Here is a 13,351-nt window from a genome sequence, read left to right as displayed (position 1 = left end):
GAGCCATGGAAAAGGTGTAGCGAAGATTCACCAGAATGAGAAGTTATCATTATGAAGACAATCTAAAATAAATTGGGACTTTTCCCACTGGAACAGAGAAGATCAAGGGTGATCCACTTTTTCCTGATTCCACCTCTGTGAAGCACAGTGGGCAATCTTTCTACAATAAAGGTGCTACGTAAATACAAGTTGTTGTTGTTGACCTAATAAAGGATTTCAAAATTACAAAACATATTGAGAGGACAAACAGTGAAAAAATTGTTTCCACCAGCTGGCGAATCAGTAACAAAGGAGCTTAAAGACAGGATTTTCTCTAGACTAATGAAAGTGAAAATTGGGAGGTTATTAGAATATGGGATGCTTTACCACAAGTTGCTATTGAGGTGGCAACTATGACATCATTTAAAAGGGAGATGGTTAAGTATTTGAAAAGGAAAAACAGAAAAGGATATGGGGAAAGGGCAGAGAAATTTGACTGGAATAGACAGCTCCAGTTGATGAGCTAGTGCAAGCACAGGTACGATAGGTCAAATGGCCTCCTTCGGTGATTCCAAGACTGTTGGGGTCTGGACTCAGATGGGATCACAGCTCACGACAAGGAACAGGACCTGCTCGGAGCTGGGGAGTAGCACAGCATACTGTGAAGAAAGGCAAGCACTCCTACTTCTGTTTCCTTTTTAAAAAGTATGGGAGTAATTTTGAGGGGCATCAGTGTAGTAGGATGTGACTTTTTCTACATAATTCCCATGTCTTATCACGATTGTCCCAACATGAGAAGAAACCCAAGTGCAAGTCAACCCACCACCACCCTGCTCACACGCACTAGTAACGAGATGTCAAAAGGCAGACATTTGGGAAAAAGACGTCTGCTGAACCATTCTCTCGGCAGGGAGAATGCTGGGAGAGACGAAATCTGCAAGAACATGGAGAAAAATTAAATATGCATAAAAGGGTCAGTAACCAGAGGACACAGATTTATGGTAACTGGCAAAAGATCCAGTGATGATCTGAGGATAAAAAATTTAGTCAGCAAATTGTTATGATCTGGAATGCACTGCCTGAAAGGGTGGTGGAAGCAGATTCAGTAATAACTTCCGACGGCGAAATGAATAAATACTTGAAGGGGGGAAATTTGCAGGGCTATGGGAAAGAGCACGGGAGTGGGACTAATTGGATAGCTCTTTCAAAGAGCCGGCACAGGCACGATGGGCTGAAAGGTCTCCTTCTGTGCAGCATCATTCTGTGATTAGATATTTAAAAAAAGAGCCAGGCTCCTGTAGAATGATGAGCAAACAATTTTACTACCCTGCATGTGACCTCAATCTGAGAAAGTCCAATGAGTGCATTTGAGAACTGCTGTACGTCAATATAATGTAGTGATCAAGCCGTACCAGAGTCAGAAATATCATCCCAATAGGGAGAATCAAATTCATATTCGGCCTTCAGAATCTGCTCAAAGAGCTTTGCATCATTTTCATCATAAAATGGAGGATAACCACACAACCTGCACAAGAGAGACAAAAAGTAAACATCAAATGAACAATCTTCAGGAAGCCCACACAGTTATTAGGACCAGGACAGTAATAAAATGGTTGGGAAGGAGGCTGCTGGGTAGGCAGCTGCCCCTCCCTCCACCTTTACATTATCTGACAGTGTTGAACAGTTAACATTAACAATTTTAAAATAAATGTGACAATTTTGATGAGTCTTTTCACTCCTCATGGCAAAAGATGTCAATGCTGGCGAACGAAACATCTATTTTTAGGCAGCTAGTGGCAGTGCAGCCAGCTGCAGAGTGAAGCACCATGTTTCCAGTCCGCCTGTGCCTCAACCTTGGACAAGCTCCTCCAACTGCAATAGTTTCTCACACCAGACATTCTCATACTCTCTCCGTGAGATTAGTAATTTAGTGCTAATTGGATACAGTTTTTGTTTTAAAACGGGCCCACACAGTTTCGGAACCAACTTGTGACTGCCCTTACTTGTTTCAAGTAGGCTCTTCCAGCCAGAAGAGAGGAGACTTTCATCCCATTAATCTGGACTGGATATGAATCTAGGTTAAAGGCATTCAAAGAAGATTCAATTCCTAGGCTGTGCTGAGTTAGCTTATCTCAAGTCACCATTAACAGATTTGAATTATTTGGTCCATTTGTCCCTTTTCTAGATCAGCTTAGTATGACCATAACTTACAAAATATAGGAGATCACTCCTATGGACCAGCAGTCAACTGCTTTACTGTAGGGTTTCTGGGCCAAAACCTCTGGAGCTGCAAAGAGAAATCAAAATATGACAGGTTAGCAGAATAGACAGCACATCATTCCTCTGACAGACAGCCAGTATAAATGACCCATGATGACAATACATCATGTCTAGTGCAAATCTAAGTGTATTTCCAATTCAAGCAACTCGCTCATTTCCTTTGCCATTAGTTCTGTTCTTGTGTGTATCTGTCCTTCAATAAATACTTGAAGGGGAAAAATCTGCAGGACTATGGGGAAGGGGCAGGGGAATAGACTAATTGGATAGCTGTTTCAAAAGAGCCGGCACAGGCACGATGGGCCGAATGGCCTCCTTCTGTGCTGTACCATTCTACGATTCTAACAGTGAATTATATCTTAGCAAATGCATCTTAATCCATACAAACATGCAAAAAACAGGTAAAGACCAATTGGTCCATCAAACGTATCCTCGGTAAGGGGCAATTTATACACACCATTCCCACCACCCCTCACACAGCCACTCAATCTGCTGGGAGGGGCAAAAAAGGAGAAAATAAACCTTAGGTCAATTTAGAAAAAAGCTTTAGTTAAATTCCTCCCCGACCCCGGAATGCAATCATGCAAGCTCCAGGAAACCATGGCAACTGGGTGACCCAAACCCCCGATGACCCAGCTACCTTCTAAACGTAGAGATGAATTCACTGAATTACAAACGGTTTTAATGCCTGTACATACAACAATCCCTGGTGAAGTGTTTTAGTTTGCTTCCATTTGTTTCTGCTTTGAATTACGAATAAAATTCTCTTTCGATTTATTCAGCAACATTTCCAAGCTGTAGAAATTGCCAGAAGGAAGAAACTCTCCCCTCCCCCCCCCCCAATCTCCCATGCATGCCTTCCCTCAATTGCCCACCTGGATATCCTTCTGTTGCCCCATTCTCACCACATGCTAATCTACGTGAGCGTACATGCATTACGTGTTGATTCTGTCTATCATACACTGCTCTTTGTTTCTGCACAGCATTTAACAGATGTGAATAAAGCTTTCATCAACAGAGCACATGCACTCGTGGCTGTGTCTTAAACCAGCAACGTGGTCTGAGCATCAGATCAAGGCGAATGATTTGCATTCTTTTCCATGTGGATGGGCAACAATCCTGCTCGTCTGCTCCATCCACATAATCTTATCAAAGCTTTCATCCTGGTAAATGAAGCCTGAAAGCGTAATTCCACATGCTCTTAACCCCATATTTACTTCCAAAGGCAAGGGGTTGAGAAAAAAGAACCTTTAAACTTTTAAATCAGTCCATAAATACCAGCTGTTGTTTACCTACTTACTTCTATTTCAGTCTGAATACTCTTTAATCTATTCAAACCCTACGTCCCATCCAAGTACTCCCCTACTGCTGCTATTCACCCTCCGCCCTCCAAACACCCCTTTACCTCTTCATTCCTGGCCACTCTGGGCAAAAGTAATGTTGCTGTAGCCAATAGTAAAGCTGAGGCACTTTCAATCTGATTCGCGTGGACTTACCCACGTATCCTGGTGTACCACACGCTGTTGACATCACACTCCCGGTCCCCTCGATTTTCGACAGACCAAAGTCACTAATCATTATTGTGGAATCTTCATCGACACTGTAGTACAGCAGATTCTCAGGCTGGAAGTAAAACGCAAAAAAAAAAAGATTAATTTCATTCACTTAATATGGAGGAGTCTATCTGTGGATACGTACACAGGTCAGTAAATGCAAGTGTGTGTGTACTGGCAGCTGCGTTTCCTACGTTACAACAGTGACTACACTTCAAAAAAGTACTTCATTGGCTGTAAAGCACTTTGCAACGTCCTGAAATGGGTTCTTTAGGTGGATCTAGCATCTACATATGCTGTTTGTGGTGTATAGCTATGTATACACATACTGTAATCAGACACTGAACGGAAAAAGTAAAATTGGTGAAAGTGGGGAGCCTGGAGCTTTCTGCCTCAGCATCCACATACCTTCAAGTCTCTGTGTACAATGCCCAGTTCATGAAGATACATGACAGCATCCAGGATTTGTTGGATCAACTTGCTGGCATCCTTCTCTGTGTAGAAGCCCTTGTCCACTATCCTGTCAAATAGTTCACCACCAGACACACTAGGAAAGACAAAACAAGAAACACAATGATAGTGGCACAATTCAAGATGTGACCTCAATTTACTGCTATGAGGCACCTGGGAAACACCATTATCCACACTGATGAGGAAAAGGTCTATGCTTAGGATTATCACAGCAAATAAGTTGAGCAATTCCCAGGCAGAATGAACTCATGTAATACCCTATAGAGATTTACCTTCACCATGAAGTGTTGTCACTAGATGTGTTTGGAATATTGGTACTGTCCAAGAACACTATAGGAAAAATAAACACACAAGCCAATGTGCTTCTTGTGTGATGCTCTTAATTTAACCGCTACACTGCTTCCACCATTACCACCAACAGTGACAGACTTGCAACCAATGCTACTCCAGTCCAGTGTTACATAGATCAAAATGTTCTCTCCATACACAACCCAGCTTCAAATGGACAAGAATTTATGTTTTCTTTTACAGTTCAAAAATTCCAAACATCCCCCGTTCTGCTTTACCGAAATCGTGGTGACAATACTGCCACGTATAAAATGGACATGCAGCACAAGACTAGCGATTACAACACAGGAAAGGAACCTTAAAGTGGCATCAACACATGGAGACATTTTTGGGTAGGCTCTATCCCAGAACAGTTCCTCTGAAATCTTTCTTCACGTGGCACTTTCTTGGCTGCTGAAAAAGCTCAAACTACAACAGTGACACCCAACGTGGTTTGCAGATTTGGATCGATTTCTATTGACAGTAAAATTTAAATAATTCATAGTGCCACACAAGTACATCACTGCATGGCTCCTCATCAACGAAATAAATTACATGTCTTGCAGGATTCTAACACTGTGACAAGTTCCTTTAGGTTTCGTTACCAGTGACAACTGGATGCTGAATGCTCCAGTAACATGGAGAGTCCCAACTATCGTTAGTGATAATCTGACAATATAAATTGTTATCCACACAAATAACTAGACACCCAGGAATTTATGAATCATAACAAGAGATCTCGCCTATCCTCAGCAGCGGAAAAGGTTGCAGCACAGCTTGAGGGCACAGGATAGACAAGGAATTACTGAAAATGAACAAAGGGAGAAAACAAGTCATCATTACATACTAAGTAGGGATGTTTTCCTCCAATCGATTTCCTCTAGCAAATTCATACATAAACGCAAGAAGATTTCAGTGGAAATACCAACTAAAGGAAATCCTCCTGCATTTATTTTCAATGTCAATAAACATAGCGGCGAGAGGAAATCAACCACAAAGGTTTTCAAACTAAAACTGCTGCTCAGAGAAGAAAATATTGGCCCAGAAATTACTTACCTTGGACGCCGCTCTGTAATGGCGTCCATCCTGACCGCCGTCGAATCCATCTGAGCAAGTTCACGAATGCGCACATGCGCATTAAAACCCGGAAATCGCGAACATGCTCCGATTGGTTCAACGGCGTTTTGACAGTTCCAAATTAAAGGGCCACCTATGTTACAATCAATACAATCACCAAACAATCGTAAACTTACCCATTTGTCCAGCTGGAACGAAGATACTCATGCCACGAGAAGGTACGCTTGAAAATACCAGCCTTACCCTACTCTTTAAAAGCGCGGGGACTTATAATGATGGCAAAACAACAAAAAATTTAATTTTAAAAATGTGGACTGATTATTATTTTAATATTTTTTGATCATTAAAAAAATTTACTGAAAAATAAAAAAAAATTTAAACTTTTAACTTCTGTATGTTTCAGTACATTAAATCATTTCCTTGCATTTTTACAATAAGTTAAGTTAAATTTTTATTTAGACTAACATAGGGAATGTCACTTTAAATTTACTTACCTGCTTGTGGGCAGGGCTTGCATTACCACAGTCTTTACACGTGCACACGGCCTGCGCTGATCTCGGACGCACCACTGGAGAAAATTTCAAAATTCAACAAATGGACATCGTGGCCTATGCAGGGAGTACATTCATACTTTTTATCCGCAGGATGTGTGGAGAGCCTTGCCTCGCACGGTGGCAGCAAGTTCCAGCTTATTAAGTGGATACCTAGAACCACAGCACCACCTAGTGGACAGAGTCAGGGAGTCCAACCTGTAGAGTCATAGCACCATCTGCAGGTCACAACTTGCATTACAGCACTCCTCATGTAAAGAAAGATGCCTCAGACCATTTTAAAGAGACATGGGGAAAATGGGTGAAGGGAACAGAAAAGTTAGCAGGAGACACAAAGGCATGGTCGAAAAGGGCTTTTAAGGAAGCTTTTGACTACAGAGAGGGAGGCAGTTGCAGAGGGAAGGAGAATGGTCACAGAAAGAGCAAATGTAAGGAGTCTTACAACACCAGGTTATAGTCAAACAGCTTTATTTGAAATCACAAGCTTTTGGAGGCTTCCTCCTTCACTCACCTGACGAAGGAGGAAGCCTTTCAAATAAAGTTGTTGGACTATAACCTGGTGTTGTAAGACTCCTTACATTTGTCCACCCCAGTCCATCACCGGCATCTCCACATCACAGAAAGAGCAGCCACTGGTGGTGAAACTTGCCAAGAGGAAGCTGGTGTTAGAAGAGCAAAGGGGAATTTAAAAGAGACTCAGGATTGTTAGTTGATCTGTTGCTCACCATGGCTGAACAATGAAACAAACAAAGCAAATAGGAAGTTGGGTAATATTCTCAAATCCATCAGAGGCTGCATCTCGAGAACTGCGTACAGTTCTGGTCACAGATATAAGGGGGCCATTCAGAGGACAGCAAAGAGTTTCTGGGAATAAGTTGGTAGAGTTGAAGTCTTCAACTTCAAAATGAGACATCTTAGAGGAGGTATTAAGGGGGCAGGGGGTATACAAGATACTTAACAAGACAGAAAAAGTAAACCCAAATTGATACTTCTGGATATGCCAGGCAGTAGGACAATAGATCACATATCTTTACCCAAACCTATCTTATGATTTAGAGTCTCAGCTATAGAATATTGTTGGGAATTACCCCTATTTGTTGTGCTACATTTGTTTTTGCTTCCTGCAATTTTCTTATATTTATTTTACTATGACTTTTAAGGAAACTTTTCAAGTTTTGTCTCAAGAGTCTCAAAAATGACCAGCAGCTTCTGAAACATTTTACACCCTATGGGATGGCAAGGCAGTTTGGAATCTCCATGGAAGCAAGGGTAGAACCTCACGATTGACTGGTGGCACAGGATGATAGGTTTCCAGTGAACACACCTGCACTGTGCTTGACCAAAGCAATAGCTCCATCATAAGGTCAGGAGTGGGGTTAATTGCTGATGATTCCAGTGTTCAGCTCCATTCCCAACTCCTCCAATAATGAAGCAGACAATGCCAGCCCTCAGCAGGACCCAGATAATATCAAGGCTTGGGCTGACAAGTGGCAGGTAACATTTGCGCCACATAAGTGCCAGCTAATGACCATCACAAACCAGAAAAAAGCTCAATTCACCATTACTGAGTCTTCCACCATCAACATCGAGAATCAACATTGATTAGAAGCTGAACTGGACCAACCATATCAACACGTGGTTACACGTACAGGACAGAGGCTTGGTACTCTGCAATAAGCAGCTCACTTCCTGACCCCCTCAAGGCCACTCCATTATCTATAAGGCTCAAGTTAAGAGTGTGATGGAATACACATTACTCGCCTGGATGCGTACAGCTGCACAAAATTCAAGAAGCTCCACACCATCCAGGACAGAGCAGTTCACATGATCGGTGTTCCTGCTACTGAACTCAATATCCATGCCCTCCACCACTGGTGCTCTGTGGTTGAAGTATGTACACTCTACAGGATGCAATAACTCACCAAGGATACTTCAACAGCACCTCCCTTCCCTGCGACCTCTGCTACTATTGCTCTTCTTGGTGGTAATGTTGTGGGGACACCATCGCCTCCAAGCTTCCCTCCAAGTCACATACAATCCTGACTTGGACATATAGCATCATTCCTTCATTATCGTTGGGTCAATATCCTGGATTTCTCTATCCAATGCCATTGTGGGAGTGTCATCACCACAAGGCCTGCAGTGGTTTAAGGAGAGGGGCAACCACCACCTCCTCAGGGCAATTAGGGATGGGCAATAAATGTGGCCTTGCCAGCATCATCCACACATTCAGGACAAATTAAAAAAAGTAACTTCCACATCCGATACTGTCTGCACAAAGACATCTGAACTTCACTTCACCTCTGGTGACTGAAGTCACTTCAGCCTGTGAAGGGTTCCTGTGGTTCACATTAGCATTCTGTTAACATACCATTGTTGATTTGGGAACTTTCAAAGAGCAGAAAAATAACGGGGGGGGGGGGGGGGGGGGGGGGGGGGATCACTACAATAAAAAAGGAACCTTTCCCGACTTTAGCACACCTAAAAATATCAATGTTAAAATTACTTTGCTAGTATTTCTGTTCTGGGGAGAGAATCCCACTCATGAAAATGAAAGCATTGTACATCTTACTCCTTCCACTTTGGTGAAGAATTAATTTCAGTATAATATGAATAATAAATAATACTTCAATTTATGTAGCATCTTATCATGTCAAAATTTAAAAAGTTCTTTACACAATGATTTTTTGGTGTTGTGTAGACAAATTTGGCAGCCAATCTGCACCAGCAACACCCAACTGATAATGAAATCTATGACCAATTGATCTGCTTTTTTTTTGGTGATATTGGTTGAGGGAAGAATGTTGGTTAAGACAACTTGCTGCTATTCTTCAAACAATGTAGAGATCTTTTAACAGCTACCTGAACAGGCTGACAAAATCTCAGTTCAATGACTCATCCAAAGCATAGGATCTGAATGTTCTTGCAGAGAAACTCTGTTCTCACCATAGTCATAATCTAACTCTAAACAACAAGCTACAGGGAGATGCACCTGAGGTATAGGCAGTTGCTTCCTCAGAGAGGATGGACAGGTTCAGAGAAACCAATTCAGTACTTTTGTAGAAATCCATCTGCAACAGTCATCAGTAAAATATTTCAATCTATTAACAGCTAAACTGGAATATTACTTAGTAAAATAGCAAGAGTAGGGCAAAGGAAGATAGATTCAAACTAGTAAAAGGGAAATTAGGACAGATGTTAGGAAATTTTTCTTTATAGAATGAGTGGTCAACATATGGAATGATAATGGTGATAATGAAAATAGGGACATGTTAAATAATTACTTTGCCTCAGTATCTACAGTAGAGGAAGAGGATAGCATGCCGGAACACCCCAAGGAAACTAACTCTGAATCAGGGACGGGGACTCACCATCATTAACGTAAGCAAATTAACAGTAGTGAAGAAAATAATGGCACTAAAGATTGACAAATTCCCAGGACCAGATGGTTTCCATCCCAGGGTTTTAAAGGAAGTAGGTGAGAACATTGCAGATGCCCTAACTGTAATCTTCTAAAGTTCTCTCAATTCAGGAACCGTTCCTTTAGATTGGAAAACTGCACATGTCACTCCACTATTTAAGAAAGGTGAGAGGGGGAAATCAGGGAATTATAGACCAGTTAACCTAACATCTGTTGTCAGGAAATTTCTACAGTCTATAATTAAGGATAGAGTGACCGAACCCCTTGAAAATTTTCAGCTGATCAGAGAGAGTCAGCATGGATTTGTAAAGGGTAGGTCATACCTGATGAACCTGATTGAATTTTTTGAAGAGGTGACTAAAGTAGTGAACAGGGGAATGTCTATGGATGTTGTTTATATGGACTTCCAGAAGGCATTCACTATAGTACCTTATAAGAGACTGTTAACTAAAGCTGAAGATCATGGAATTGAGGGCAAATTATTGACCTGGTTAGGAAATTGGCTGAACAGCAGGAGACAGAGAGTAGGAATAATGGGCATGTACTCAAATTGGCAGGATGTGACTAGTGGTGTCCCACATGGATCTGTGTTGGGACCTCAACTATTCACTGTATTTATTAACGACTTAGATGACGAGATAGAGAGCCATATATCCAGGTTTGCCGATGACACAAAGGTAGGCAGCATTGTAAACAGTGTAGATGGAAGTATAAAATTACAGAGATATTAATAGATTAAGTGAATGTGCAAAACTGTGGCAAATGGATTTCAATGCAGGCAAGTGTGAGGTCATCCACTTTGGATAGATCAGAGTACTTTCTAAATGGTGAAAAGCTTGACACAATGGATGTCCAAAGATACTTAGGGGTCCATGTACATAGATCATTAAAATGTCATGGACAGGTACAGAAAATAATATACAAGGAGGTAGAAGTTATGCTACAGCTATACAAAGCCCTGGTTAGATCACACCTGGAGTACTGTGTTCAGTTCTGGGCACCGCATCTCTGGATGGATCTACTGACCTTTGAGGGAGTGCAGCATAGATTCATTAGAATGATACCTGGAATCCAAGGGTTAAATTACGAAGAGAGATTACACAAACTAGGGTTGTAATCCCTGGAGTTTAGAAGATTAAGAGGTGATTTGATCAAACTTTTCAAGTTATTAAGGGGAACTGATAGGGTAGAGAGAGAAACTATTTCCGCTGGCTGGGGAGTCTAGGACTAGGGGACATAGCCTAAAAAAGTTAGAGCCAGGACTTTCAAGAGTGAAGTTAGGAAACACTTCTACACACAGAAGTTTGGAACTCTCTTCTGCAAACAGCAGTTAATGCTAGCTCAATTGTTGATTTTAAATCTGAGATTGATAGATTTTCGTTAACCAAAGGCATTAAGGGATATGGGGCTAAGGCGGGTATATGGAATTAGGTCACAGATCAGCCATGATCTCATTAAATGGCAGAACAGGCTCGCGAGGCTGAATGGCCTACTCCTGTTCCTATGTTCCTAATAGACTTCCGGGTATAGTAGTGGAGGGGAAAACCCTGGCACCTTAGAAGAAATAATTGGGTGCTGAAAGAGAGGACTTTAGGATCGTTCTGAACTTCCACATCCATAACTATCTTGTGAAAACAGCTTAAAGAACATTTTATATGAATTTTAGAATTAGTTCACGGGTAACTCGTAAAATCTCAAGTTTTAACTGAATAATTAAAGAAAAGGTGCAGACCACTGTCGTTTCCCTCCTGCCTTGCCATTAGTCCTCTATTTCTTATCACTGCACTCCCTCCTGAATCAGGAAGCTGTCCTTTTGTATTCCGACTGCTTCAGTTAAATCTGCTTGCATTGTATTTTGTGGCAGTCTATTCCAGCTCAGTCAACATTTGCTGAGCTACTGAACAGTCTATACTGACACTGGATTCACTGTGCCAGCAGCACTATATTACCCAAGTTCGGTTTAGCTTGTGGTTTCTGCATCTTAAAATCATCAGCACAAAGCCCCCTTACACCCAACACTGATTTCCTTGTCAAGCTCCACAATCTTCTTGTCCTCAAGGACATCAACCTCAAGATCCTAGTTTTCTTCTTCAAATTCAGCCACTCTCACCCAACCCTACCTGAGTGATTCCCTCCAGCTGTACATTCCAGCCATATACTCTGCTCCTTCAATACCAACGACCCATTCCCCACTAGCTCCACTCCATCATGGGTGGCTGCTCCTTCAGGCTTTTTGAGACACTCTACTGAAACCATTTTGCCTCATTACCTTTCTCCCTCCCTCAAACACTCTTAAGTTTATCTCAACTGTGCTTCTAGTTCTTACCACCCCCACCTTCTCATGTCCTGTTTGAAGTCCTCCTTGCCCTCTTGTAAAGTGCGGAGAGATGTTCTTCTGCGCAAAGGATGTTATAAAATGCTAATTATTGTAGTTGATATTCAAGTGCGATGACGCAAAGGTCTTCATGATTTGCCAGTTTTAAACAGAACAGCTCATTCCTGAAACAGCTCACTTACTGTATTATGAAGAAGCTGAATTATATTTTCAAGCAGTTAATATGACTATGGGCAGCTATGCTTAGCCCTTTAAATTCATCTGCATGATAAAAAAAGGATATTAAGAGGATTGAAAGAATACTCTTTGGAACTCCGAAGACATCACCGAAGGACAGAGTGAGGTCAGAAGATCTCAGTTCACCTCATTACTTCCTTGGATCAACAGCAGAATAAATTGGTTAGTGAATAAGTTGATTAATTAAAAGGGGACTAAGCCAAGACATCAGGTATTAAATTCAGTAAATGATTGACATTAGGGCTGTATCCTGTAGGTGCGGCTGTCACTGTCTGATGTCCACAAGCAATCTACATGAAAATGAATTCCTCCGAAGAACAGCCCTGTGTAACCAGGATTGCGCGCAGTAACAATGACCGGCAGCATGTGACGGTGCATTTGTGCTGGTAGGACCTGAACAACACTCTGCTTAAACTGTAACAAATTTATTGCTACCAACAGCCTCAGGAGCACTCAATTAGATGACCGAACAAGAAGTTATACTTCGGTTGGAATTTCTAATCAAGTACATCTTAAAACAACGCCTTTTTGTCTCTGAGCCCTTTGACCCTTATTGTGTTCGAAAGTGGAAAACAAAACCCTTCACTGTAACCTTTACAGAAAGGATCACTGCAGAGGTGCTGACATGTAACTGATTACAGCTCTACTTTCTCAGAGCAGAATTAGCATAGTAGCAGCACCCGGCATGTATTAAAGGGTATAAGCAGCAAGGACTTTCAACGTAACCTTTGAGGAAAAATTCCAAAATTATTTTCCAATTTTTTCTGCACCTCTTCTGAAGGCAACTACTCCCACTCCAAAATCATACCACGGGGTCCAGCAGCACTCTCATCAAATTGGCCATTATTCATTTGGCAGCTTGGAGACCATTTGCCAAATATGGAGCCCGAACAGATTCTTAGCTGACGTGTACGCACACGACAACACACATGCACACCACAGTTCCCTAAATACGGATTAGGAGGCATTACACGCGTTGATTTTTCTCTCCCCAGTCCAGAAGCATGGAGGCTAATTATAGCATCCCTACTACTGCCACAGCTGAGATCAGCTAACTGAGCACAGACCAGGGATCAAACCTGGGACCTTTCTACTCTGTGTGGCTCAGTAGCACAACAGGCAG

At 41.8% G+C, this 13,351-nt stretch overlaps 2 protein-coding genes across 2 annotated transcripts in view; one reads left to right on the top strand and one right to left on the bottom strand.

The window, feature by feature from the left end:
• The window catches only part of arpc4l (actin related protein 2/3 complex, subunit 4, like), a 449,372-nt gene that overhangs the window by 254,871 nt on the left and 181,150 nt on the right, over positions 1 to 13,351 (top strand). The window lies entirely within an intron of this gene.
• camk1b (calcium/calmodulin-dependent protein kinase Ib) overlaps positions 1 to 13,351 on the bottom strand; it is a 158,389-nt gene that overhangs the window by 15,764 nt on the left and 129,274 nt on the right. The window contains exons 5-8 of the mRNA XM_067998561.1: positions 4,218 to 4,356; positions 3,753 to 3,879; positions 2,191 to 2,266; positions 1,392 to 1,504 (exon numbers count right to left, since the gene is read on the bottom strand). Of these exons, the coding sequence (XP_067854662.1) occupies positions 1,392 to 1,504; positions 2,191 to 2,266; positions 3,753 to 3,879; positions 4,218 to 4,356 (455 nt within the window). The remainder of the gene's footprint in view (positions 1 to 1,391; positions 1,505 to 2,190; positions 2,267 to 3,752; positions 3,880 to 4,217; positions 4,357 to 13,351) is intronic.

This window comes from Heptranchias perlo, chromosome 17 (assembly GCF_035084215.1).
Source record: "Heptranchias perlo isolate sHepPer1 chromosome 17, sHepPer1.hap1, whole genome shotgun sequence".
NCBI classification, from domain to species: domain Eukaryota; kingdom Metazoa; phylum Chordata; class Chondrichthyes; order Hexanchiformes; family Hexanchidae; genus Heptranchias; species Heptranchias perlo.
The sequence above is the reverse complement of the archived record's forward strand: the minus strand, read 5'-3'. Positions and strand labels throughout refer to the sequence as shown.